This window comes from Oxyura jamaicensis, chromosome 20, assembly GCF_011077185.1.
Source record: "Oxyura jamaicensis isolate SHBP4307 breed ruddy duck chromosome 20, BPBGC_Ojam_1.0, whole genome shotgun sequence".
Lineage (NCBI taxonomy): Eukaryota > Metazoa > Chordata > Aves > Anseriformes > Anatidae > Oxyura > Oxyura jamaicensis.
This window is the reverse complement of record NC_048912.1, coordinates 841,657-868,293: the sequence shown is the minus strand read 5'-3', so window position 1 is coordinate 868,293 and position 26,637 is coordinate 841,657. Positions and strand designations below refer to the sequence as shown.

Here is a 26,637-nt window from a genome sequence, read left to right as displayed (position 1 = left end):
TGTGGCTTGCAGTCCCTTCCTAGCCCCCTTTTGTAGGGGCTCTGTTAGTGCCGCTGAGCCTCCCAGCCTCCTGACCTTCCTGCAAAGACTCGGCTCTTGGTGCTTCAGAGAGGACTGTGATACACTAAGCTTAACTTCTTAGAGCAGGGGCAGCTGCCTTCCCCAGGGTTGTTTGTACCTGCACAGCTCCATCAGCATAAGTTTGTCTGGAGGGGGCATTGCAACCCACCCTGCCAGATATGCAATTCCTTTGGGTCTGGTTGTCCTGAAGTGGTTTCTCCCAGCAGACAGAAGCTCTGTTCCCCTGGTCTTGCTCAGGTGGGAGGGCAGAGGGGCTGTGCACTCTCCCCATCTCTGGACAAAGGGTGAGGAAGGCAGTGGGTGTAGTGGAGCAGACACCAGCAATCTGACCCCAGGGGGACATACTTGTCAGGCCAGCCTTGCATTTGTAACTGCCCCCAAGCCAAGGAGCAGATGTTCCTGTCTCCCTCCGCCCCTGGGTGTGCAGTGCCCAGTGTGCTCCAGTGCCTGGTGAGGCTGGGAGAGGAGCACTCGTGCCTTGTCTGCCACAGAGAGCTGGATGTGCTGCTGCCGGACATCGACTATGTGGAGATCCCAGTGGACTGGTGGAATGCTGAAGCTGATAAATCTCTGCTCATTGGTGTCTTCAAGCACGGTATGTACCCTGCTGGTCCGGTGGGTGCCAGTGTGTGAGAGGGACCCAAGCAGCTGGCCAGGGCTCCAGGATCTGGAGTGGATGTGGCTTGTGTGCTGCTATGTCCATGTGAGGGGGCAGAGCTGCAGCTGTGCGCTGCAGCCACACAGGGCCAAGGCAGATCTCCAGTCACCAGCAGCTGCAGCGCTGCCAGCTTGTTTGGGTGGTGGAGCAGGCACACCACGATGCTGAGGGTGGTGTGCCTGGTCTCGTGGCAGACACTGCTCTGGTTTCACAGAAGCTGTGTGCACTTGCCACGTGGGGGCAAGGTGGAAGGCATAGAGCCTCCACTGGCTCCCCCAGGCCTGTCATTAAGTCCTCCTGCAGCTTCCAGGAGCCATGGGGTTGTTTAACTCCAGCTCCAACCTACTACGGTTACTGTGTACAGCTCTGTGGGCGTTGCACTGCATCCGAGGCAGGGCTGCATGGTGGGACAAAGACTGATCTTTCTCTTTGCCAGCTGCCTAGGGGCTGCAGAGCAACTAGCAGCCTTTGGGAAAGGGTTCTGCATTTCTGTGGGTGACAATTGCTCTGATGGCAGCACAAATAAGAGTGTGAGAGCCAGATGGACATTTGGAGGTTCACCTGAACCAGGCTCAGGCCTGGTCTTACACTGTCTTTCTCCTCCTTGATGGCTGTGGCCACTGGCAGGTTACGAGAGGTACAACGCCATGCGGGCAGACCCAGCGCTGTGTTTCCTGGAGAAGGTGGGCATGCCAGATGAGAAGCTGCTCTCTGCAGAGCAGGGCGTCAGCGATGGGGCTCAAGACACTGCTGAAAGGTGGGCAGGTGATGGAACTGAGCCCCTGCGGGTTGTCCAGCTCACTCCTGGGGGCCACGTTAGAAGTGGGGTGGTGCTGAGGGATGAGCTGTGCTTACAGAGGGCAATGAGGGGAGAAGGAAGCAGATGTGGATGTGAGCACAGCAGGCAGCAGGGAAGGCAGGTGAGAGCTGGCTCCCTGTCATGAGTCAGGGTTGGCTGTGCTGGTACCCCACTCCTGCAGCAGGCACTGCCAGGGAAGTGGCACTGCCACTACCAGGGACTAATCCACTGTCTTACCCAGGGGCAGCATGGAAAAGGAAGAGAGCAGTGGAGAAAAAATGGAGGGGCTGCCAAAGCAGGAGGTGAGTGGGATTCACAGTGATCGATGCACACCTGCTGCTGCCCTGCCTGCTGTCCTGCCTCACACTGCAGACTTGGCTCAGCTCTGCCACGGGGTGCAGGTGAACCAGTGCTGCCTGTGTCCCTGCCCTGTGCAGGAGTTGCTGTGCCAAGCACAGGCTCTGTCCCATGTCTTTTCTGCCTGCTGAAGCACAGCTGCTTCCTGCTGACATGGACAGCATCTGCCTCAGAGGGAGCAGAGAGGGATGAGGGGCTGGGGTTAGCCAGTGATCCTGGCTCTCGCACTCAGCTTCAGGAGCCACTCAGGGCCTTGGCAAAGCAGCCACAAGGATCCTGAGAGAAATGGCACTGGTGGAGAGGATGAGCAGTGGACCAGGCAACACATGGTGGTGTGGGGTTCGTTTGGAGGCTGTCGGTGCCACTACAGCCCATGTCATTGTGGTGGACCTCAAAACACTGTTCACCTGAACTGTCATCTCCCCTGTCCACACTGCTCTGATCCCGTGTGCTGAGGGATGTGTGTGAGGGCACAGGACATGTGGCCCTGCCAATCCTGCAGCCCCAGACCCTTCCAGGGCCATGGAGCTGAGGGAGGGGCAGCAGGGGCTTCAGTGTAGGTCTGGAGAGGCCCCTGCTGATGGTTTCTTTCTGCAGGACATCGTGGCTGCTGGTGTGGGCGAAGCTGGAGAGAAGCGGGATGAGCCATCGGCAGGTGAGGCTGTATCTCCCACAGCGTGGCACATTGCTGCCTGGGGACTGGCACAGGAAAGCCTGAGCCAGAGCACTGGCACAGGCACTGCTGAGGTTAGGAAGGGGTTAGGGATGTGCTGGCCTGTAGTGGTGGTTGAGAGCTTAACCTGAGTGACAGTGGTCACCCTCTTACCAGGCTGACAAGCAGATGAAGGGAAGAGGAGGTTCATTGGAAGCCCATTTGGCATCCGGCCTATAGGAGAACTGTAGGAGGATTGTCTGGCTTTCCTTGCTGTAGCCCTGCACAATTAAGGCAAGAGCATTTTGGGGGTGGGAGCGCAGATGTGCTCTGAGAGTCTTAGTCATGCAAGACCCAGGGATGGGCCCTGTGGCAGGGCAGTCAGGGTCCCAAAAGAGAGTGGTACCAAAGCCAGCCATGGGTGCTGGAAGCTGTTAGCCTGTCCTGGCTATGCAGTTGCCTGTGCAGGGTCTGTGCTGGCAGTGCAGTGGGGAATGCTGGCGGATGCCATGGGCTGGCCAGCCACTCTGCTGAGCAGGTGGAAGGCAGAGGGAGTCCTGGGGGTTGCAGACCTATCTGCTTTGCTTGGCTCAGAGCCATTGTTTCTACCCCAATCTCTACCTGCCTCTGGGCCCTCTCTGAAGGAAGTTCAGACATGGAGCATGTGAGCCAGCTGCTTTAACGGTACAAAGCCCAGGGATGGTCACCACAGCCCCCCTTTCCCAACTATGGTCACTCATGCTCCCTGGGAGAAGACAAGAGGGAGCTCTCAGAGCCAGGCAGCAGCACGCGTGAACTTATGGCTTAGCAGTGTGCATTAAATACTAATGTCCTTGCTGATGTTTGAAGCCCAGGATGGCTCCGACTCAGACAGATCCTGCTGGCCTGTCTCATCTGCCCTCACAGCCAGGCTGCGGCGGCTTGTCACCGTCTACCAGCGCTGCAACCGCAAAGAGCTGCCTCCCCGCGCCGAGATGCTGGTGCCCGGTAACCATGGATACTGGCTGCAGGACGAGATGTTCAGGAGAGCCTCGGAGATGGACTCAGTGAACAAAGAAATGCAGAAAAGGTAAAAGAGCAGCAGACCCAGGTGGAGGGTGCTTTACGAGGCTGACTTAGGCCTGCTGAATTCCCGGCCCCCCCCCCCCGGGTTTACCAAGATGGATCTCAGCAAGGCTGGCTGTGCAGTCAGCTGCCAGCGTGACGCAGGTGTATGGGTCTTTCCTGAGCCTGGGAACTCTGCTCCCAGCCACAGAAGGAGCCTTGGGGCCCCAGGGATCAGCCTCCATTGTAGTTTGTAGGTAGCAGCTGGTGGCAGCATGAAAGGAAGCTGGGGATATCTCTTCGGGGTCAAATCCAGCACCTGCTGGGCTAGGGATTGCCCTCCAGCAGAGTGGGTACTGCTGGGCATTTTTGTGCACTCAGGACTCATCATGGATGAGGTGTGGCGGATGGCTGCTGTCACAGCCTGCATACTTAGACTTCCCAACCCTCATGGCTCACACACCACTGCATTAGCTTCTTGTTAGTAGCCTCAGAAGCCAGGTGGTGGCTTATTGCAACATTCTCCCATTTCGTTGCGTTCCAGCAAGTGGAAGGCTGGCAGGACCATAGACTGGCACCCAGAGTGGCTCTGCAGAAGCTGGATAGGGTGTGAGGCGGGGTGGTACTTCCTACATCACTGCTAGTCCCCAGCACTCAGCTCTGGCATGTCCTGCACTGGCATGTCCTGCACTGCGTTGTCAGCAGTACTCACTGGTGTTGTATTCTGTGAATGTGTCCGTGCCGCGAGAGCCCATGTAACCATTTGGTGTCTGTGCTGCCCTGTGACAGGAGTTCAGTGATTTAGCTACACCTTGGCTGAATTTTCCCCTTTCACCCATTTTGAGCATATCTTTTTGTCATTTAACTTGCTTCTTCCTAGTTCTTCTACCATGGGAATCTCTGATGCACTTGTACATTCCCACTTGCCTATAACTGGCCCTGAGGATGGTATTGCTGGAAGCGCAGCATCCCTTTGCTCACTGCATGGTTGTATGGAAGCTGTTCCAGCCCACTGATCTTCCCCTGATCCTCTTCCAGTTGTACAATCTCTTATCCAAGGTGGGGGACACCAGTGCTCCTCACAGTGGTCAAGACATGGCTGTGCTGTGGACACCACGACAGCCTGATATTTCTGCATTTTAACCCTGTGGTCTCCTCACAGGTGTGTCCTAGGTAGCTTCTACTAGCCTTTAATCTGAAGCACTGTAACAAGCTCCGCTTTGGGCTCAGTGGTTTGGATCATTGATTTTTTATTGACTTCCTTCATGTTATTTTTGGTTTTGGAATAAAACAACACTGCAGAATACTCACGGCCTCTGGAAACAGGGGTGGAAATGCTAATCTAGGTGTACTTTGGTTGCTTTTGGAGCACTGGGAGCTGTCATCACTTCTGATCTCCCTTGACATGTTCCAGCTGCTTGCAGGCACTGGCACAGAGATGTAATTCAGAGGAGTTCAGATTTGACTTTAAGACATCTTTAGCACACAGCACTCACCTACTGCCGTGACCTGCTCCTGCTCTTGCCCTACTTTTTGTACTCTAACCTCTTCTCTGTAGCCTGCTTTTATGTGCTCTGTCTGCCCAGGGCTGTATGTACCCAGTGTGCCCTTCACCATTTCTGTCCTGGCTCATTCCTTTGCATGATCCCCATGAGATGAAAGCTCAGAGGGTCTGAGGCGGGGTGAAAATTATGCTGTAACTGTATTGTAACTGAAAACCTCCATCACCAGGGCTGCTTTCCTTTAATGAGGAGGGGGTGACACCTACCCCTGCCACCCAGGAATCCTGCTGACTCCTGTTATCAGGGTGGCTGGTGGTTGTTACTACGACCCTAATGACAATGAGCCCCAGTCCCGGCTCACCTCCTGAAGAAGCTGGATGAGAGCTTTGTCTGCAAGGACCGTACTTTCAATTTCCTGGTACACAAAGTTGACTTTTCCATGGAGGTCAAGAGACCAACCTCAATTAGGCAGAAAGCAAGTAGGGGTGATAGCTTTGTGCCTCTACAGAAGCTGGGCTGGAGCCTGTGTTCCATTGGCAGCACAGTCAGGAACTGTGCTGCTTTTTGGACACCACAGGGAGCCAAGAGTTAGTGCCCATGGCCTTCACTCCTCCTCTCTATACACCTTAAGACCTTAGGATCTCAGTGCTCCTCCTTAGTGCACTCCTCCTGCCAGCTCCCTCAAAACTACTGTGCAGTAATTGATAGTTCCCTCTGATCCTCTCAGCATGGTGTATTGCCCATGCTGACACTAGAACATGTTTCAGTGGCATTCACATCTTCTTCTCTGCCCCACAGGTGGACCAGAAGGGAGCAGGCAGATTTCTACCGCACCGTCTCCTCCTTTGGGGTCATCTATGATCAGGAGAAAAAGATCTTTGATTGGACCCAGTTCCGAGCCATCTCTCGTTTGGAGAAGAAGACAGATGAGAGCCTAGAGAAGTACTTCTACAGCTTTGTGGCCATGTGCAAGAACGTCTGTGGTCTCCCACTGTGGAAAGAGGATGGTAAGTGAAAACTGTATGGCCTATGTGGGAGGTCTGTGTAGCCGTGGGCCAGAAATTGTCACACTAGAGCTTCTGTCATGGAGCAGAACAGCAAGGGAGGAGTTTCAGGGAGAGTAGGAGGTAGCAAGAGTCATGGGCTTGCAGGAGACACCTGCATTTTTGGTTTCCCTCCCACTGCTCTGTACCGCCTCTCTGGTGCAAGAGGAGAGCAGAGCTGCCAGACAGGCTTCAGCCGCTGTTCTCACACATTTCATGGAGTTATCCCATGAAATTGCACTTAATTTTATCCAAGATAGTGACCTTTAGATGTGAGGGAGGAGAATTGAAGAAGCAGCAGTTCATATTGCTTCCACACTGGAGCTGAGGGTTGTTTGTGCAGTTTGTGTTGCTGCTTTCTGTCCAAGCACCTCTTTGCTAGGAGTGGACAGAGTCTGCACAGTGCCCATGCTGCTGCCCCGCTAATTGAGGACCTCTCCTGCAAGGCAAAAGGGGTCTGAAGCTACCACCAGACGCTTGGGAAGCTGGGCCAACACACTGGGAATCTCTTCTGGGAACACCCAACATAACCCTAGAAATGAGGCGCACACAGGATATGGCAGATGAAAAGCTGCTTGGCTGCTATTTAAGCACAGAGTGATTTGATTCTAATGGCAGCAGAAAGGATCTCATCTCAGACCTACCTGGAGGTCTGGTCTTGTGCACAGTTCCTTAGAGATGTGTGTTAAAGCCTTAGGTATGGATATGTAGGTATTACTCATGAAAACAGCTGCATGAGCTGAAAGACTCCCTTCTCTGAGAACCCACTAAAGGACTGCCAGAGGCTCACACCCCAGGGAGCCCCTCTCCATGCAGCACTGCTGACTCTGATGGAGCAGAGTTCAGGCAAGATGTTGAAATCCTCTCAGCCAAGTGCCTCTCTTGGTCCAGCTGATCAAGTCGAAAGTTCACCCTAATGTGGCCATTTGGTGGCAAATTATGTGGCAATGGTGGCCAAGTGGTGACGCTGGGAAACTTAGTCTCAGTGGTGGCATCAGGCACTACCCCCCACCTCACCTGCAGTCTGAGCAAGAGTTACGAGTTATTCACCTAGCTTATCACTGCCTCTGAGTAATCCTCATCATCCAGTATAATGGGGCCTTGTCTTTTTGTCCCTGTTGTAGGTCCCCCCGACCCTGACATCTATGTGGAGCCTATTACAGAGGAACGTGCTGCCAGAACCTTGTACCGCATCGAGCTTCTGCGAAAGGTGCGCGAGCAGGTGCTCAAGTGTCCACAGCTCCACGAGCGGCTCAAGCTGTGCCGGCCGAGCCTCTACCTGCCAGTGTGGTGGGAGTGTGGCAAACATGATCGGGACCTGCTAATCGGCACCGCCAAGCATGGCCTGAATCGCACTGACTACTACATCATGAATGACCCTCAGCTGTCTTTTTTAGATGCATACAGGAACTATGCCCAGCATAAACGAACAGGGATCCCAGGCTCAGAAACCCTGTGCTGCCTTTACCAGACTAACTCCAAACTCTACAGTTCCCCTCTATATAGCCAGGTGGACCAGACTTGTGAATCCCTGGAGAATGAAGTTGAGAGTCAGATCAAGCTAGAAAGCATTGACAACACTATGTCCCAGTCTGGGGGCAGCCCGCCAGATGCAAACTGTGAAACATTCATGTCTAAGGTCCGGGACATCATTTCCAGTAACTATGATGAGAGCTCTCTGCCTGACTCACTGATGTGCATGATGTACGATGAGAAGGCCTGTAACAGCGAACAAAGCTCCCTTGCCCGAGACAGCCCAAGTTGCACAGATATTGGTAGTGGCGTTGCTAAACTCTCTGAGGGCAAGCTAGAGGGGGACGAGGATCCGTCCAGCTGCGATGCAGAGGCCATGAGAGAGACTTCCTTCCTGGAGGGATTGCAGGTTGGCTGTGACCAAATGGACAGTCAGAATGGAGAAGCTGAGCCTTCACCTTCTACTCCCGAAAGTGACCCTTCACGGAGCATCCCAGCAGAGCTCTGCGAAGCCTTGCAGCAGAAGAGAGACCTCACCAGCCCTGCACCAGTGCTGCCTGAGCACGGTGCCATGGAAGGAGTCATAAGCATGGGGCTATATGGTTCCAGTCTTCATAACTATGACATAAAGGTTCCTCCTGAGCAGAGGTTCATTAATCTGCTGCAGGAGAAAGGAATGGAAGCAAAGTCAGCTCCAAGTCAGAGCCACAGTGAGGAAGATGAGGAGGAGGAAGAGGACGATGATAACTCTGAGGCAGCAGCAGATGTTGCAGAAGACTTGAGTGGTCAAAGGACCAGAGCTGGTTGTGACCCTGAGACTAATGAACTGGGGGGCGAGGAGCAGAGCCCTGGCCTCCCCACACCTGAGGACACTTGCCCCGAAGCCGTGAATGGCGAGAGAGAATCCCTGGGGCTAGGGACACTCGAAGGCCCTGGGGAACCTGGGCCAGAGGGAAGGGAGGACAACAGCCTGCAGGAGGACAGCACCCTGCAGGACTTGCCTGGCCAGGCTCAGAGCCAGGCTTTCAGCCCACCTGCACCTCCTGTGGGACCCCCAGGGACAGAACCCCCACATGCCAGGGAGGAGGACTGGGGACAAGGGTCCGAGGGGCAGGCAGGCTGTAGAGAAACCTTGCACCCCGAGCCCCCAGGGATGAAGCAAGAAGAGTGTGAGATCAGAGATGAGGAGGAGAAAGCTGGCAGCAGCCAGAGTCAAGGTAGGGTTCTGAGAGCTCCCTCTGGTTGACAGTCACCTCCAACTGGGATGGGAGGGCCTGCTGTCCTCAGTGCCAAAGCCCTGAGGCTGTCCAGCCTGCTGGAGCAGCCACCCCTCTGCAGGCACTGGGGCCCTTCTAGCTGATGTGACTGGGGAGAAAAGAGTTGATGGCAGGGCTTGCCAGGACCTCCAGCAGCCCTTCAACAAACGACTCTCTCTGGTAAGGCTCCTGCCCTCCTTGCCTGCCCCCCCAGAGCTCTGGCTGTGTCATTGGGGAAGGTGTGAGGGCCACTGCAATAAAAGCCCCAGAACTCAGCTCACGGGAGTGCTGATCTGCCCACTCCTGACTGGTGTGGGCTCCCTGCTACAGCCCAGGACCGCTGCATTTCTTGGTCACTATTTGGGGAATGGGATTTGTGTGGGGCCTGCTGGGTGCTGGGCTGGGAAGGTGGGAAGAGGTGCTACCTGAGGTGGTAGGGGAGGGAGGGTGATGATGGGCTCTGTTCTGTCATTTTCTCAGATGGTCTGGAGAAGTACTCAGAGGAAGAGAGCAAAAGTTTGACTTCTGTCCTGCCTGGGGAGATTGATGATATTCAGGATGCCCGGGCACCGACCATAGCCCAGCTTTTGCAGGAAAAGACACTTTACTCCTTCTCTGAATGGCCTAAGGTGAGTTAAAAATGAGTGCTGTTTATATTGCAAATGTTACTGCCTCATCCTGACAAGCAGAGGCTCACACAGCCCCAGCTCTGCCTCCTTCTCCTCTGCACGTGGCTCCCCATGGATGCTCTGGCTCAGGGTGCTCTCACCAGGCCACTGACCACCTGTCCCAGGGCAGTTCCTTGCTGAACGGAGGTCACAAGGGTTGGGTTTGTCCTTGATTCTGAGGTAACATACATGAGTTAAAGTCATTCAAGTCCCAGCCTGCCATTGTCTAATCCTCTTTGCAGGACCGTGTGATCATCAATCGCATTGACAACATCTGCCATGCCATCCTGAAGGGCAAGTGGCCTTCCTCTAGCCAGCAGTTTGAGACGCAGAGCCTGATAGCAGCCCCAGCAGTAGCCAGCAATGCCGGCAGCAGGAACAGCTTTGCTGAGTCAGAAGCCCCTGATCCCAGCTTCAACAACGGAGTGTTAATCTCCCAGGTACAAAAGGTGAGGGGGGCCCTTTGACAGGGACAGTATTAGGACCCTGTGGTGAAGCATTGCCAACAAGTGCTCAGTAGCTTCCTAATCAGGGCCTGCGTTTTCAATGCCTCTTGGTGCCACTTGTGATCCATGTGAGAAAAATCTCAATAATTTTCTTCAGACAGGGTCGCATAACCATATATCCCCTATTGCCCGATACGTGATTTCTCCCGTTTCCTCACGGGCTGAGTACTACAGGTTCACAACCTACTCAATGCACTTCTGTACCATGTGTGTACAATTTTGTTTGACCAGCTGTTAATTTCTCCTTTTCCTTTTTTTTCCTTCTTCTCTTGTGACTAGAAGGCCTGTGATTTTTGTTTTTACTGATTTCATACTGCTCATCTGTTTTTCTTAGCTATCCTCCTTATTTTAGGACAGTGGGACCTTAACCTTATCAGCTTAACGTACTCCCACTGCTATGCCGCACAATCACTTTTGAGTATGCAAGGTTAGTGGAATTTTCCTCTGCAAAAACACCTTCTATTGTGAAAACACAACTTCGTTTCTCGCATCCATAACACACAGCTTAGGCCACTCGGTCCCCCCTGCTGAAAGAGGAAGCCCCCTGCGCTCTCAGCACCCTGGCAGCCTGCTCCCCTCCGGGGGTGAGGCTGTTCAGTGGCAACTCCACAGCTCCTGTGGCTGCAGAGGGGCTTCCAGAGTTGCTGCTGAAACACCTGGAATGGTCAGGGAGGACAAGAGGACAATGTCCTGCTGTCCCAAAGGAAAGGGTGCAGGAGAGGGCACTGCCCCATGAGTCTCTCATCTCTCACTGCTGGGAATAGCACAGAGCCAGAAGCGGCTGGCCTGGGACCCCAACATGTCCCTCCAGCAGCTGGTGGAGCACCCAGGGTTAGAGCACCTTGGGAGATGGATGTTTGCGTGAGGGTGCCGCTGCACCATTCCTACACAAGGTGAGGTGCGATGTGCCCAGGAAAAGGGGCAGAGATGCAGAAGAGCCTGACTGCTAGCTCTGTGCGTTGGTTTGAAGAGCTGTGGTCCATGGCAGTGCATGAGCAGCTGTAAACCTCTCTGTGGCTTTGTTCCACACAGGAGGGCTTCCTGACCCCTGCCTTTGCAAAGGATGAGCGGAAACACAGGAGGCTGTACGAATTCGAGGTGGAGAGAGATGCCAAACAGAGGAGCTTGGAACAGTTAGCAGCAACCCACATTCATTCTCCCATTGTGCTGAACGGCTGGCGTGAGGCAGCTGTGGACTTGTCCAGAAACTCTGATGGGTCCCCAGGGAACTCCTCTCCGTTCCCCCTGAATACAAACATGCCCAAACTGGGGACTGCAAACACCCTCCAAGGCTCCCTGGGCATGGATTTATCTGGCATTCTCCAGGCAGGGTTAATCCATCCTGTCACAGGACAAATTGTAAATGGCAGCCTCCGAAGAGATGATGCTGCCATGAGAAGGAGACGGGGCAGAAGAAAAAATGTAGAAGGGATGGACCTCATCTTCTTGAAGGAGAGGCCTCTTCCAACAAGGCTGCAGGTGGGTCAATGCTTCCCCCTTCACATGGCCCTGATGCAATCAACAAAATTTGTCTCATGGTCCAGCTCTCCTCTACAAGATCTGCTGCCCTTGTTGCAGTGTGGGGCCTCCTCCAGGAGAGCTTGGCTTGTGCTGGAGCAGGCAGGAGCAAATACTACTCCAAAGAGGAAGGGAAGTACCCTCTGTCTTGCAACACTCTCTCTGGAGTGTTTGAGTCTTGATAAGCATTATCACAAAGCAGCTGTTCCAGATCAGGGAGGGTATGAGGTTAGAGAACATGAAAAAAGGTCCATGACAGCATTTGAGCTGTTGCCAAGAGGCTTTTGCATCCCTTTTCCTTCTGCCCTGGGATCCACTCAAGGAAGAATGAGCACTGGGAGCAAGAGCAGTCCCTTCAGACCACTTTTAGGAGTGATCTTGGGGGAGAGTCAGTACTCCTGGTCATGAAGGTGTTTCCAGGTGAGATGCAGAAGCATCTCCCATCTCTCTGCCCTCTGTGCTGGCAGTGCTGGGAGCTGAGTGGAAGCGTAACACATTGGTAGGTGGTGATTTAAAGAACAGGCAATGGGAATATGGGGATTAAAGAGCCAACCTGGCTTCCAGCCAGTGGAGGCAGATGAGCTGCTTTGGGATCTCTGTGGGTGTGAATGCATTAATGCGTGCTGCTGATGGGCTCCCCTGGCTCTTCCCTTCACCTCAGGACGTTCAGGAAGATCAGCCGCAGCCTCCCCAGAACACCCTGCTCCCAGACGGGATGGTTGCTGCTACCTCAACTCCACAGCCAGTCCCAGCTTCAGGCAGCCAAGCAGAGAAGGCTGTCCCAAATAAGAGTCTCCTTGACTGGCTCCGTCAGCAATCTGACTATACACTCGACGTTCCTGGCTTCGGCACAGTAAGGGTGGTCTTTGGTTGCATGTGTGTGTGTGTCTTTGTCTGCCCTGTCTGTTGCCTTTAGTGTTCTGTGATTGTTCTTGAGTTCAGGGCTTCCATGAAGTATCTCAAAACTCAGCCTCTTTCCCTGCACCATGGCTTGAGGTGTTCGTCAAGGCTGTGTCACATTTTTGGGAGGTGGGCATGGTTCACTGTGCAGCAACAAAAACCTCTTGCTGAGCTTCGTGCTCCTGCCCCAAGGTCTTTTCTCCAGTTCCAGTCCAGGGCATCCAGCTGTCCAGTGACACGCAGAATTAGTCTGATGTCTTCAGAAGCATCGGGGATAGGGGGACAAACAGAAGGAGGCTTTTGGGATGGTCAAGGCCTAAGGGTTCCCTTGCACTTGGGGTCATTTTAGGCAGTGTTGTATTAGATGAGGCCGTCAGAGAGCAGGTTCTCTGCAGGGCAGTGTTCCTTGCTTTAAAAACTGAACCAAAGCCACTGCATTGCCAGCTGCACAGGCTGTGGGCACATAGCCACAGGCACTGTCAGAGAGCAGAGTGGCAGTGAGTGGAATGCAAAATCTATCGGACTATGCTGGCAGTATCAGGAACATCCACCTCTTTGTTTCACAGGTTGATTTGCTCCTCAGGTTTCAGCCTATTTAGCCTATTAGACGATGTGGTAGGCAGAGCACAGACTGCAGAACGGAGTAGGAAGTAAATGTGATAACATGCATAAAAGACTGCATCTTAGCCGCAGTGGATTGTGTGCCTGAAGTAGAGATTCCCTGGAGCTTGCAGTGCGGGAGCCCAGAGTACAGGCGAGATGCGTAGTGTTCTGAGGCTCTTTATTGTTGAGAGATGAGGAGTTCAGTGTCAGCTTGGGCAGGAGGACACGTGCTTTTCATGATCCAGAGACACACACAGCTCTGTGCCCAAGGCCAGGCTCTCAGGAGCACTGCTAGAAGCAGTCAGATGGTGAAACAGAAGTGAAGATGCCTTTCCACCACCTTCTGTTGCCCTTGCCTCCTGTGAGGGCTTACTGGAGCTCTCACATTGTCTGGCCATGCTGCTGGTGAACCTCCTGCTCCCAACAAGCTGCCTGGGCATTTGAAGTCAGCACTGTGGGATTTCCACATCAGGACAGGTGTCCTCTCTCTCGGGAGGTCAGTTTGAAAGCTGTGTTATGGTCCTGGAGCAGCTCAGTCAGGTTTCTCAAAGGCTCAAGGCTTTTTCTTTGACACTTGGGAATCAGGGCCTGCAGTATTTTATTGTAATGCTACATCCATGCCTGCACATTGACAGATGTCTGGGGCTTGGTGTGTGTAGTGGGTGAGCAACAATTCATCTGTAACTGTACACTGCAATCCTGAAGGGCTGTGATCCCAAAGAAACGGTACAGTAGCTGTGCAGTGGGAACAGCTGAAATCCAAGCAAAACAAAGCACTGATGAGCTGCAGAGGAACAGGGCACCACATTTGCAGATGCGTGTATATCAGTTGGGAGCAGATTGACAGTGAATTAGAAAGTGGTGGAGCAGTCAGTCAAAGTGGGGTACACTGAAAACCCTTTTATACCTACAGCAAACAATTAATACTCATTTGAAAACTGGCACTGCGGCAAGAGGCCAGCTTGTGCTGCTCCCACTACTTTGCCCAAGTCTGAGGGAATATCCCTGTCCCTTGGGTGTTCATCTGTGTCATTCTCCTGCAGGGCTTGTAGCCATCCAGGCTCATTAAGTTGTCCAGTCTCATTAAGATTGTCTTGTTTGCACTCCAGAATTTTTCAGACAAGCCCAAGCAGAGGAGGCAACGCTGCAAGGACCCCAGCAAATTGGACATTAATGCACTCACGGGAGAGGAGCGGGTGCCAGTGGTACATAAGGGTACCGGACGGAGGGTAAGCACAGGCCTATTCTCTGCTGTGCCCCTGGTGTCTTGAAATGCTTACCAGATCTTGAGCTGGCCTGGGGATAGATTTGGGGAAGCATGTGGATGGGACACAAGTCTGAAACACGATTGATCTGCATTTTTATGTGAAATGTGACAGAGGAGACAGCTACAAAATAACTGACTTTGTGAAGTAAGGAAAGGCTGGGCATTCACAGCTGCTGCTGTACACAGGCCCCACAACAGCAAAGTGGTGTTTGGTTTTAAAGCTGCCATCAGCATAGCCCTGGCTGCTGTTTCCTGTTCTGAATATGACTGTCACCTTTGAACTCACTGCAATATTCCATAAATTGTAATCTTCCCATGTGTTGCAAATGTCTCTGTTTTGTTCCTCCTCACAAGGTGTAGCAAGAGCATACTGATACCTGACAGTGATGGGCATGCAGGGATTGGAGGGGTTTGAAGTGCTTTCTCTTGCTTTACTGAAATGTGCCACTAAACAGCTGGAAACATGAGTTGGGAGCACAGATTTACCTGTCTGCAGTTTAATCTGTGCATTGATATTAACTTCTTTGAATGAGACAGGAAGCTTTCCACCCAAATTCAGCTGTTAAACATACCCAGGACTTCATGAGGTCAGAAGGTGATGTGAGAATAATCATCTCTAAAACCAAAACTAAGTGGTGAGGTAGAAAGATTCAGCCACATTTGTTTCCCCGTTACACCTGCAATGGCTGTTGGAGACCTGGGTGAATTGGGTGGGTTTCTCCAGTTCTGAGTATGTCTTTTATAAAAGCTCTGTCCCCATCTCTCAGCCCACTTGTTCGCAGGGAGGGCAAAGAAGAGCGATGGGACAGGGCACAGAGGCTGAATTTGCCCTCTGCTCCATGAGCTTTATAACTGGAAGCAGCAGTCACATACAGAGTCCTACAAGGATGTGTAGCAAGGGAAGCGCCTCTGCCCCAAACAAATTGCAGCCCAAAATGACAAGCTGGGGAAAGTGCTGTCACCCCCGTCACAGCACGGGTAGAGGGACTGGCCCACAGCCATGAGCAGAGAAACCCTGGCCTCAGCTCCCAGCTGCATCTTAATCAGCATCTTGGCCTCAGGGTGTCCTTCCTCTGCTTGAACAGGAACAGGATGGCCTGTGTCTTCTCGGCCACCTTTTGCATGAGCCTCACATCTCTCAGGTGTGTAGCAGCCATCCCCTTCAGAGGCTGGCAGATGCTCCTAAACTGTGTGTTTGCCTAGACGTGTAATCATATTTCTTGTATTATTTTGCATAACTCTTTCTGCAATAGAGGTCATCCTTCTGCTGTGTTTTATAGTTAGGGGGAGCCACGGCACCAGCATTGAAGGAATTGCCAAGGTGGCTTGATGCAAACTTGGAGTATGCTGTTGCAGCTGACTGGGCTGACATTGTTAAGCTTTCAGTAAGTTAGAGCTTTTGGAGAAATCTGTATCATGTCATCTTTTCTTTCTCCTCCCCATCCCCACAACCTTTCTCCAGTGAGGATCCGTGAGCTGCAGGGCAGGACCTCACGTGGGAGGGAATAGCCACAGGTCCAGCCGTGGTCTCGCGGCAGAGAGGAAGGTTCAACGCATGCTGCGACTCAGCAGCACAGCAGGGGAAGGAGAGAAGGTGGTCAGTGCCCTGGGGACGGGCACAGCAGGTCAGGGTGACCATCCGGAACAACCTTCCTGGAATGCTTGGGATATAGAGAAACAGCTGGGGTAACAGAAGTGCACTAGAAGCAGTAATCCACCTTGGGCCAACAGATGGCAGGGAGTGCACAAAATGCTTTCTCACTGGTCAAATTTTCAAAAATGTACCTTCAGCTGAGGCTTTTAATCAGCTCCTGCAAACTCTTTGTGTGCAATCCTGTGCCTGCCAGCGGACATGCAGATCATGAGACTTGAAGACTCAGACACAGGGAAAGATGCAGAAGGGAAGAAGGATTTTATCAGCCACATTCATTCAACCCTATTCATTTGCAAATCCCTGCCCCTGAGTGGCAGGATCTGGGAGGAGCGTCCTCTGTGCAGGCTGGCCTTGCCCAGGCTTCTCCTTGTGGTCCTGCTCACCTGCTCCTTGTTTTGTGGCTGTTTTCTGTGATGCCCTTGCTCAACAGGGGCTGGAGGGGGAATTAGTTGGCTTAGAGGTTTGTAGTGCTCTGAAATCTGCTTTTAATTACTGCTGGAAATTTGGCATGGCCTGTCCCACTCCCCCAGGAAACAGCTCTACATCCAGGCTGGTGTCAGTGCCCATGTCCCGGCAGCCGGCACCCCTGCAAGTGACTGCTTTGCATTACCTCCATTTTCTGTGGGTGTCCCCAGCAGGCACTCCCACTTTGCCAACTAGGAGAGCCGTGTTCCTGGCCACTGCCGCACATACCGGCTCACATGCACCCTGTCTCAGCAGCTGCACGCCCATTAGCATTCTCCAGCCCCATCAGTTCTTGGCTTTTGGCAAGCATGCATCCGTCATTCTAACATGTGCATGCAGAAAGACGTCCCACTGCTCGGGGTGCTTGGGCAGGGCTGAGCATCAGGCAGGCTGCCCTGCAGTGCCCAGGCATATTCGTAATCCTGTGCAGATTTTCACAAACACCAGTGGGAGCAGAGCAGAAAATTCTCCCTCTTGGGGAAGTAGTTGGGCTGTGCAAACTTCCTGATTCATTTGATTCAACTTATTACACTTCAGGTGTCAATGGGTAATACTTTCTATATTGCAAATCTATTGTTGGAAACTGTTCAAAGGCCAGCAGTCTTTGAAATTCGAGGGAGACACAAAAGGAGACATTTAAATATTTGTGATGAGAACGCTGAAAAATGGAGTTTTAAGCTGTGCTGTGGATCTCCCTGCACTGCTCCATGTAAGCAGATTGTTGCACCCATGCTGTAGTTGCTGGGCTGTGTTCCCATATGTGAGTGCTCACAAGAACTGCGCTGGTGACTCAGTGAAGCTCTAACTGTGAGCAGTTCAGCAGCACACCCACTGTCTGTATGCCATTCCATGTAGCCTTGCTGTCTGGCAGAGCATTGAAAATTTGGCCCTTAGCATTTAAAAAGAGCTAATACTCCAGCTGTTGCTGAAGCCAGGACTAAAGCTGGGGTGGGAATGAACTTGAAGTTTCTGACATGGAGCTGCCCTGTTGCTTCTCATACTAGGAAGGGTTTCAGTCCTCAGGAACAGTTGATGGTGAGGGCTCAGGTAAAGCCGAAAAGGCTGCTGTCTGTGCTTCCTCCTTTCCTCCCTGTGCACTATGATGCTCTGAATATTGGGCCAGGACACAGTGAGGGTGTTCTGCATTTGGCAGCATCCCTTGGGGAAAAGTTGTGTATACCTCTCAAATTCCATATCCAGAATCATGTAGGCAAATATTCCTGTGCTGACACCATCTGGGATGCAGATGTAAGCACAGAAAAGCCAGATTTTCCTTGATGTAATAGTAACTGTTAGGTATTTTCTGTTGTGTTTCATTTTTAGGGCTACTTACCAGAAAGTAAATTCAACCGTATCCTAACGGAGCCTGTGCTCCGAGACGCAGGACCCCGTCGAAGGGGGAGAAGGCCTAGAAGTGAACTCATTAAAGCCCCTGGTGTTGTAGCAGATTCTTCTTCTGGAATGGGACCATTATTCATGAACGGACTGATTGCTGGAATGGATCTGGTAGGAATTCAGAACATGAGAAACATGCAAGGGATCCCCCTGACTGGGCTGGTTGGGTTTCCTGCTGGATTTGCAGCTGTGCCTGCTGGTGAGGATGTGAAAAGCACCCTAAGTATGTTGCCTATGATGCTGCCAGGCATGGCTACTGTACCACAGATGTTTGGTGTTGGAGGACTTCTGAACCCACCAATGACAACTACTTGTACTGCGACTGCTCCAACTTCATTAACAAGCACAACAAAAAGCGGTACATCAAACACAGAGAAAGCTACCGAGGATAAACAGAGTAGCCAGGATGTGAAAAAAGAAACTCTCTCTGAAGATAAGCCTGGTCCTAGTTCGTTTTCTAATCAGACAGACTCCGCAATAACTACCAGTAGTCCTGTAGCTTTTAACCCATTTCTTATCCCAGGGATGTCACCTGGACTGATCTATCCGTCAATGTTTCTTTCCCCTGGCATTGGCATGGCATTGCCAGGCATACAGCAAACCAGACATTCTGAGGCAGCAAACCTGGAGAGCCAGAAGCGGAAGAGAAAGAAAGCTAAAGGGGAATCAGCAAATCCAGAACCAGAAACTGTCTTGCTGCCTGAAAAAGAAGCTGCAAACGGTCAAAACTGTACAGAGCAAACACCACCTTTATCAGCAGAGAAAGAGCAGGATGTACCAGCAGAGGAGGAGCTCAAAGAAGTTAATGATACCAATTAGAACTTTTGTTTCATTGAAAAAAGATTGTGGCTTGTAAGTTTCTTATCCCATAACTATTTGTTACGTACCCTCCTGCCCCCACTCCACCTTCATAAACCTGTGTTTCCATGAGTAATATTATCTACCTAATTCCCTGTCAGAAAACTATGGTGACATATTATATGTTAATAGTTGCAGGGTCTTGCCACTTTATTAGATAAACAGTGTTGTCTAGCTAGTATGGGAGGCACAGAATTCTCGTTCTGTTTTCCAGTTGTTCATCCCAACCAACAATAGCAAATCCAGTTCTCAGTCACCCCCCAAACCGCTCACATACTTGAGAAGAAAAAGAAGCAAAAACAGAGCAAAAGAAAAGTTTTTACCTCTTGGTCTACACAAAGACAAGGGTATTTCTTTCTACCGTAACACTGAATGAAAAAGCCTGTATTTGGGGGTAAAAAGCACAGCTATAGTAAGTGCTAATGTGTATTTTTGATTTGAAGTATTTCCCTATTTTATCATGGTTACTAGAATAGTAGTATAGACAGAAGTATATAACTAATGATTGAAAATGCATATATTCATTTCTTTGAAAGAAAAAAACATTACTGGCAGTGATATAATTTCTTTATCATGCCCCCACACACACCTCAAAGGTTTGGAAGCAAACTACATTGAGTGAAAATATTATGTAGACATTATTTTGTATTTTTTAAAACCAAAGCTTGGTTTTATGTTAAGTGGAGTTTTAGTTGCCCTTTCCTTGATAGTTACAAGAACTTTTCAGCCTGAGCTGAAAATGTTTTGCACATCTTGCATGACTTTTTTGGGATTACTGTACCTGTAGCTACCAGTTTCTTCATCATTCTGCTAGTATTCAGTTCTCATCTATGGCGTTAGTTCTCATCTGTGGCGTTAGAATTGCTGTAAGGGTAATTTTTTCCAGCCATGAACAGGCCACACTGATTTTAATGCTCTTATATGAACACTGAGGCTTTTTGAGTTTTAAGATTTTACAATCTGTACCCCAGATGCAGCATCCTTTCAGAAAACAAGAAAAAAGCTGTAGGCCAGCTTTACTACTTTGAGAGTCCTTCAAGAAGGACAATAGAGATTTTCAAAGCTTGAGTTTATTCTTCTTTTCTAGTGTTAGACTGTGAAGAGATCACTTCTGCTTGTTCTTTCCATTCCTCTCTGTTCTACTTGCTGTTGAACAGTATTTCCAAGTCCCCCCATTGGCAAATCATTTTGATATATGCATTTTAAATTGACAGGTTTTTAATGCAATCAGTGCCCGAAACTCTGTGTATTGAGACACCTCCACAGGCAACTCTTTGTTTTCTCCTTCCCTTCACTCCTTATTTAGTTTTTCTTTCACTTGGGCTTGTTCTTATTTGCAGCTCATGGTTTGAGACTTGAAATAAACACAGTGGTGCAGCAGTGAGATGGCAGGCTGTTGAGGGAGCTGGGAGTGTGCTAGTAATCAGTTACACATTTGGTTGTCACAATTTACTGTATTTTTTACTTATTTTCTGTTACAGTTTTGCTAATTTATCAGATGGTCCAAATGTTTTGACATAACTATTTCAGTTTGCATTATTTATTTATGATGCTTTTTGTCACTGTCTTTTATACATTTGGGATTATAAATTATGTACATGTTAAAATTAGCATCTCAAAGAAGTCTGTTACCCACAATCTAAAAAACATTTGGTTTATACTTTCACAGAATTTATTCCCAGTTTACTGGTTTGGATGGTTTTTTTAAGTATGTAACCAATCATAATGCAACCCCTCCATCCCCCCCAGTAATTAAATGTGTTCTATTTAATAACATCCTTGTAGCATAGATACTGTATCACTATCGACAGATTTCTTAGAAATGCTGCTATCTCTATTTAACTAACATTTTGTTCAGTTTTGCCTCCAGTGGAAGCAGAAGGGGTTTTTTCAGCTGTTAAATCCAAAATCAATATAATTTATTTATGTAAAAAAAATCACGATTGATATATTTTTGAACCTTTTAAGTACTAACTTTCTTTTTATTCAGTAGAACATGTACTTGCCCTAAATCCTTAAAATACAAATGCTATAAAACTTCATATATCTTCAAAGCCTTACTGTGAATGGATACAGAAATCTCTTCAGAGTCCATTTCTTGTATGGGATGGTTTTTCCAGGGTTACACTCATAAGGAACAGGGTTTAAAATGAAATTTATTTAATTAGCCAGCATGCTCTATACCTTGTTCTTACTTATCGGACATGTATGCTAAGTCTCTGGGTGTTTAGGCTTCTCTTTGACTGCTACTTTGTGACCCTTTTGCAACCTGATATACTCTGTGGATTATTTAGACTGTAAGGCATAAGTGGCTTCTTATACTTTTCCATCATATCCAAAACAATACCAAATTTTCACCAGTTTTCATGGATACTCACACAAACATACATTCTTCACCAAAATGTGCTAACAAAATAAACTGTCTGTGCTCTTGAACATGGATAAAAAGAAAAAGATTTAAAAGTCAGATTTTTATTTTTTTAATTTAGTGACTAGATGATGCTTATCTTTCAGACTTGGCAGAGCCTTGCTACAGATGTATATAATTTTTTCAGCAAATATATGTGAATGTTTAATTCACCTGACTCAGTGCTAAAAGTTACTTGCCTTTCTCTCAGCATGAATACTTTGAGAAGCTGTTGAATCCAGCGTACTTCTGCTTTAGGGCAGCTCTTCACGCACCATGAGCTGTGCGTTATGTGCTTGGGGGAGTGCCTGCTCACAGCAGACTCACGAGCTTTTCCAGCAGCCGAAGGAGGATGTGCCCCACAGCTTTCGCCGCACAGGTTTGCCTGCCGTGCCGCATGGCTTGCAGGTGTGCTGGAGCAGCCGAGGCTCCCCAGCCAGTCTAAGCATGTGACAGTGCACGGGGGCTATCTGCTGGGGCTCTTCACCCGGACGGTCAGTAGGAGCCCCAGGAGCAGGTATGAAATCCCCCAGTACCAGTAATAGTCCTTAGTGCTTTCACAGCACCTCTCAGCAGAAGGGGAGCAGGTGCTCTGGTTTCTCTCACTGAGATATTAAGTGTCTCCATCTAAGCCTTGTAAAATGCTAATAGGTGCCAAATAAATGCTTGTAATAAATCTCAATGTAAGGATCTCGTGCTTTAGAAAAGCAGGTATTAATTCAGTTTTTCAGTTGAATAAATAAATGCACGGGAGAAGCTAAATTTCTTTAAGGTGCAAGAAAACTTAAAAGTCATGGAGCAAACCAAGAGCTTGTGCTTGCTCCCCTTGCCCTTGCATAAATGCATTTCCTTGCATTTTGTTGCTGTGTTTATCTTGAGGTGAGAAACAGGAGCACACTGGGCAGAAGAGGCATGAACCTGTCAGAATATCAGGTATTGCCTTGGGGCAGAGGAGGGAAAATGATCCCATGAGCGATGACTTTCCTGTTCCCAAGCCTCCTTTTGTGCGGTGGCTCTACACACTGCAGCTTTCCACCGCCCTCATCGCTGACGGGAAAGTTTGCTTGAAGCACCTGCAGAAACAAGGTAGTCCCTTGATACATGTAGCACTCGTGCTGGCATTTAGCATATCTCTCTGAATTCCCAAGATGCAGACAATTCAAGAGCTCCAGCAGGAAATCAGTTCTGCTTCCCTGTCTCACCTAGTTTAGACTTAAGTTTGATTTTATCAGAAGGAGGCTGGAGTGGCCCTGTTGGGCTTTTAACTGTCCTATTTCTCAGTGGTCCAGATGAGCAGGATGTGTTAATGATTTAACTTGGAATTCAAAGTTCCAGTCAGAAATATGGATTAAAGCGTTATTTCACGCAAGACAGCACCATCCCTTGGAGGATATTCAAGGAATATCACTCATCTATTGAACAAGTGACTGAGAGGGGTAGGAGTCTGTAGCAGATGCTCTGCAACATATCTTGTCTCCTCATTTGGCTCCTGCTAAGCCCTTGGCTGTTGCATCTGACAGGCATTTCAGATGTGTTGTTGAAAAAAGAGCCATTTTACAGGAACAGCCAGTACTATTTTTAAAGTCGTATTTTAAAAGGAAAGCTCCACCATGACTGGCATTATTTTTTCAGAAACCATGCTCAGATTTGTAGTTTACAAGCAGATGCACCTAAACAAAAGAAACGCTCAGGCCTGTCCAAGGAAGCACATCCTTTCTTTTATCCAGAGGAAGAAATACTGTGGGATTCAGAGTACACAGCCTATTTATCATTGATTAGACACACTTATAGAATCATAGACAGGCCTGGGTTGAAAAGGACCTTAAAGATCATCTAGTTTCAACCCCCCCTGCTCTGGGCAGGGTTCCCACCCACCAGATCAGGCTGCCTAGACCCGCATCCAGCCTGGCCTTAAACACCCGCAGCAATGGGGCATCCACAGCTTCTCTGGGCAACCTGTTCCAGTGCCTCACCACCCCGAGTGAAAAACTTTCTCCTTATACCTAACCTAAATTTCCCGTCTTAGTTTTAAACCATTCCCCTTTGTCCTATCGCTGCCAACACATGTAAACAGGCGTTCCCCCTCCTGTTTATATGCTCCCTTCAAGTACTGGAAGGCCATAATGAAGTCTCCCCAGAGCCTTCTCCTCTCCAAGCTAAACAAGCCCAGTTCCCTCAACCTTTCTGCATAGGAGAGGTGCTCCAGCCCTCTGATCAACTTAGTGGCCCTCCTCTGGACCTGTTCCAAGAGCTACACATCCTTCTTGTGCTGGGGGCCCCAAGCCTGCACACAGAATTCCAGGTGGGATCTCACAAGAGCAGAGGGGGACAATCACCTCTCTCTCCCTGCTGGCCACCCCTTTTTTAATGCAGCCAAGGACATAGTTGGCCTTCTGGGCTCTAAGCACAAACTGCTGGCTCATGTCCAGCTTCTCATCCAGCAGGACCCACAAGTCTTTCTCTGCAGGGCTGCTCTCAAGTTCTTCTTCGCCCAGTCTATATAAATACCTGGGATTGCCCCAGCCCAAGTACAATACCTTGCACTTGGCCTTGTTGAACCTCATTAGGTTCTCACGGGCTCACTTCTCTAGCCTGTCCAGGTCCCTCTGGATGGCATCCCTTCCCTCTATTGTATCGACTGCACCGCTTACCTTGGTGTCATCTGCAAACTTGCTGAGGGTGCACTCAATTCTGTCATCTATGTCATTGATAAAGATCTTGAAGAGCACTGGTCCTCAGGAGCTCAGGAACTGGTCCTCAGGTCCTTCAGAGCACTGGTCCAACTCCTCAGGAGTTGGTCTTGGGACCAGCCTCCACTTTTGACCAGCCTCCACCCAGACATAGAACCATTGACCACAACCCTTTGGCTGTTACTAGCCAACCAATTATTTATCCACCTAACAGTCCATCCTTCAAATCCGTATCTCTCCAATTTAGAGAGAAGGATGTGGTGAGGGACCACATCAAAGGCTTTACTCAAGTCCAGGCAGATGATATCCATCACCCTTCCTTTGTCCACCAATGCCATCGCTCCAGCATAGAAGGCCACCAGATTGGTTAGGCAAGATCTGCCTTTGGTGAAGCCGTGCTAGCTGTCTCGGATCACCTCTTTTCACCTCTCATGCATGCCTTAACATGTCTTCCAGGAGGATCTGCTCCGTGATCTTCCCAGGCACAGAGGTAAGGCTCACCAGCCTGTAGTTCCCTGGGTCTTCCTTTTTCCCTTTCTTAAAAATGGGAGTGATGTTTCCCTTTTTCCAGTCACCAGGGACTTCACCATGATTTTTCAAATATTATGGAGAGTGGCTCAGCAACCGCATCAGCCATCCCTCTCAGCACCCTGGGATGTATACCATCTGGCCCCATGGACTTGTACACATCCACTTTCCTTAGGTGGTCCCAGACTTAGTTCCACTGTTACAGTGGGACGGAATCCGCTCCTCTCACCCTCTCCTCAGGTTCAGGGTTCTGACAGACATAGGAAACTTGACCACCAGTGCAGACTGAGGCAAAACACTTACCGAGTACCTCAGCTTTTTCCATGTCTGAGGAAGGCAGTTATCCCGTCTCATTTATCAAAGGAGGAACGCTCTCCTTGGCCTGTCTCCTCCTGCCTATGTATCTGTAGAACCCCTTCTTCTTGTTTTTCACATCACTTGCCAAGTTCAGCTCCATCTGTGCCTTGGCTTTCCTGATGCCATCTCTACACATCCAGATGACACCCCTGTATTCCTCCCAGGCTACACAACCCTGCTTCCACTTCCTGTACATTTCCCTCTTTTCACTCAGTTTAAGCTGCAGGTCCTTGCTCAGCCAAGCCAGTTGCCTGCCTCCTCTGCTTGATTTCTTCTGCTGGGGGATGGAGAGCTTTTGCGCTTTCAGAAGGGTGTCCTTAAGGAGCTGTCAGCTCTGTTCTGTTCCTATGCCCTTAAAGACAGTTTCCCAGGGCATCCCAGCCAGTAATTCCTTGAGCAGCCAGAAGTTTGCTCTAATGAAGTTCAGGGTCCTGACTCTGCTTTTTGCCAGACCTATATTCAAGATCACAAACTCCACCAGGGCATGGTTGTTACAGCCCAGGCAGCCTCCAATCTTAACCCCTCTAATGCTCTCTTCCACACTGGTGAGCACCAGGTCTAGTAAGGCTTCACCTCAAGTCAGTCTATTTCCTGGACCAGGAAGTTATCCTCAACAGACTCCAGGAATCACCTGGATTGTCAGGAAAAGCCACTTTGTGGCTTTTCATGGCATTTGGTTTTCCTTGCTCTTAAAACAAATATTTTTACGAACACATTTAGTTGCTCAGACAAAAGCTAGCACTTAAGAGAAGTAACATTTTGGAGAACACCCAAGCTGTGGTGGTGCTCAGTGGGGACAGGTTCCACTGCCACATGGCTCCTTCCAGCCCAGTGCTGCAGGAGCCAGTGGGGCAGGCCCCATTCTGCAGTCGGAACGGCCCCATGGTGACTGTGAGCGAAGATAATTCTGGAGCTTCTGCCGCTGACAGGGATGGACTGCTGCCTGACGGTCCTGACCCTAGGCCGCTGGGCTTTGCAAGTGAGCATTTTAACAAGCAAAGCCAGCCTGCATTTGCACAGTGGGACCATAGCTTGGGGCAGGTCAGAAGCTGCTCGTGAGTCCCACACCAAGGCCAGCATCACTGGGGCTGCTCACGAGCTCACCCCTAAGCACCAAGTAGTTTGAGCCACCCATGAGGAGAGGCCTCCAGCATCGGGCTGGGGCTGTTCTGCCAGGCCTGGCAAGGCCCAGGCCATGTCAGGGCCCTGAGGCTCCTCCCTGCGCCCCCAGTGCATTTTATCCCCCACCTACACCACCCTGCTTGCCTATGCTTGCTGGTGTTCCTCTGTCCAGCACACAGCTCGGACAAGGCAGAGCACCCACAGCACCAGCAACTAACTGCAGATGAGCCCTCAGATGGTGGTAAAAGCGCTCCCCAGGCCCGCGTGGCTCCAAAGCAGTGAGGTCGGGGTCCTGCCTGTGGGTGCTGCAGGCTCAGGGTCGGGTTACCAGAATGAGCCCCTTCCAGCAGGACCCCCAGCACCCACCACCCGCTGCAGGGCGATGAGCCCCCAGCCCCTGGCGTTTGGCGGTGGCGGCTGATTAATTTCAACGGGCGACCTAGCCGCACCCCGACTTTCCGCCTTGAACTCGAAGCGCTTTGCTCCCTGACCGATCCAAGGTCGAGCTTGGATCCGCGCAGCCCGAGCCGCCGCTCGCGCAGGTAACGGCGCCCCCGCGCCCCCTGCCTCGGCGGGCAGCGGCCCCCGGCGCCTGTCGGGGCAGAGGCAGGGCCCTCTCTGGAGCAGGCAACCTGCGCCCGGCCGGGGCGGGACGCGGGGAGAGACGGGCGGACTCCGGGCACGCGGCCGGCGGGACCCGAGGCGCCGAGGGCACCGCACCAGCCGCGGCGGCGGCGGCGGCGGCGGCGGAAGAGGCCGGTCCCTTCCGGCGGGGCCGTTTTGGCGCGCGGGGCGCTGCGCAGCACCGGGCCGGGCCCGCCATGTCCCGCACGG

At 50.7% G+C, this 26,637-nt stretch overlaps 1 protein-coding gene across 11 annotated transcripts in view; it reads left to right on the top strand.

Moving 5' to 3' along the window:
• Nucleotides 1-21,284, top strand: part of CHD6 (chromodomain helicase DNA binding protein 6) — a 72,615-nt gene extending 51,331 nt beyond the window's left edge. For 7 of the 11 annotated variants that reach the window (XM_035343507.1, XM_035343508.1, XM_035343506.1 and 4 more), the window contains exons 24-37: nucleotides 573-676; nucleotides 1,367-1,496; nucleotides 1,780-1,840; nucleotides 2,493-2,550; nucleotides 3,397-3,616; nucleotides 5,892-6,100; nucleotides 7,261-8,826; nucleotides 9,346-9,494; nucleotides 9,776-9,982; nucleotides 11,072-11,518; nucleotides 12,219-12,410; nucleotides 14,170-14,289; nucleotides 15,608-15,712; nucleotides 17,770-21,284. In XM_035343507.1, coding sequence (XP_035199398.1) covers nucleotides 573-676; nucleotides 1,367-1,496; nucleotides 1,780-1,840; nucleotides 2,493-2,550; nucleotides 3,397-3,616; nucleotides 5,892-6,100; nucleotides 7,261-8,826; nucleotides 9,346-9,494; nucleotides 9,776-9,982; nucleotides 11,072-11,518; nucleotides 12,219-12,410; nucleotides 14,170-14,289; nucleotides 15,608-15,712; nucleotides 17,770-18,660 — 4,459 coding nt within the window. In that variant the 3' untranslated portion in view covers nucleotides 18,661-21,284. The remainder of the gene's footprint in view (nucleotides 1-572; nucleotides 677-1,366; nucleotides 1,497-1,779; nucleotides 1,841-2,492; nucleotides 2,551-3,396; nucleotides 3,617-5,891; nucleotides 6,101-7,260; nucleotides 8,827-9,345; nucleotides 9,495-9,775; nucleotides 9,983-11,071; nucleotides 11,519-12,218; nucleotides 12,411-14,169; nucleotides 14,290-15,607; nucleotides 15,713-17,769) is intronic. The other 4 variants (XM_035343512.1, XM_035343510.1, XM_035343504.1 and 1 more) reach the window with 3 other exon arrangements.
• Nucleotides 21,285-26,637: the final 5,353 nt, after the last annotated feature.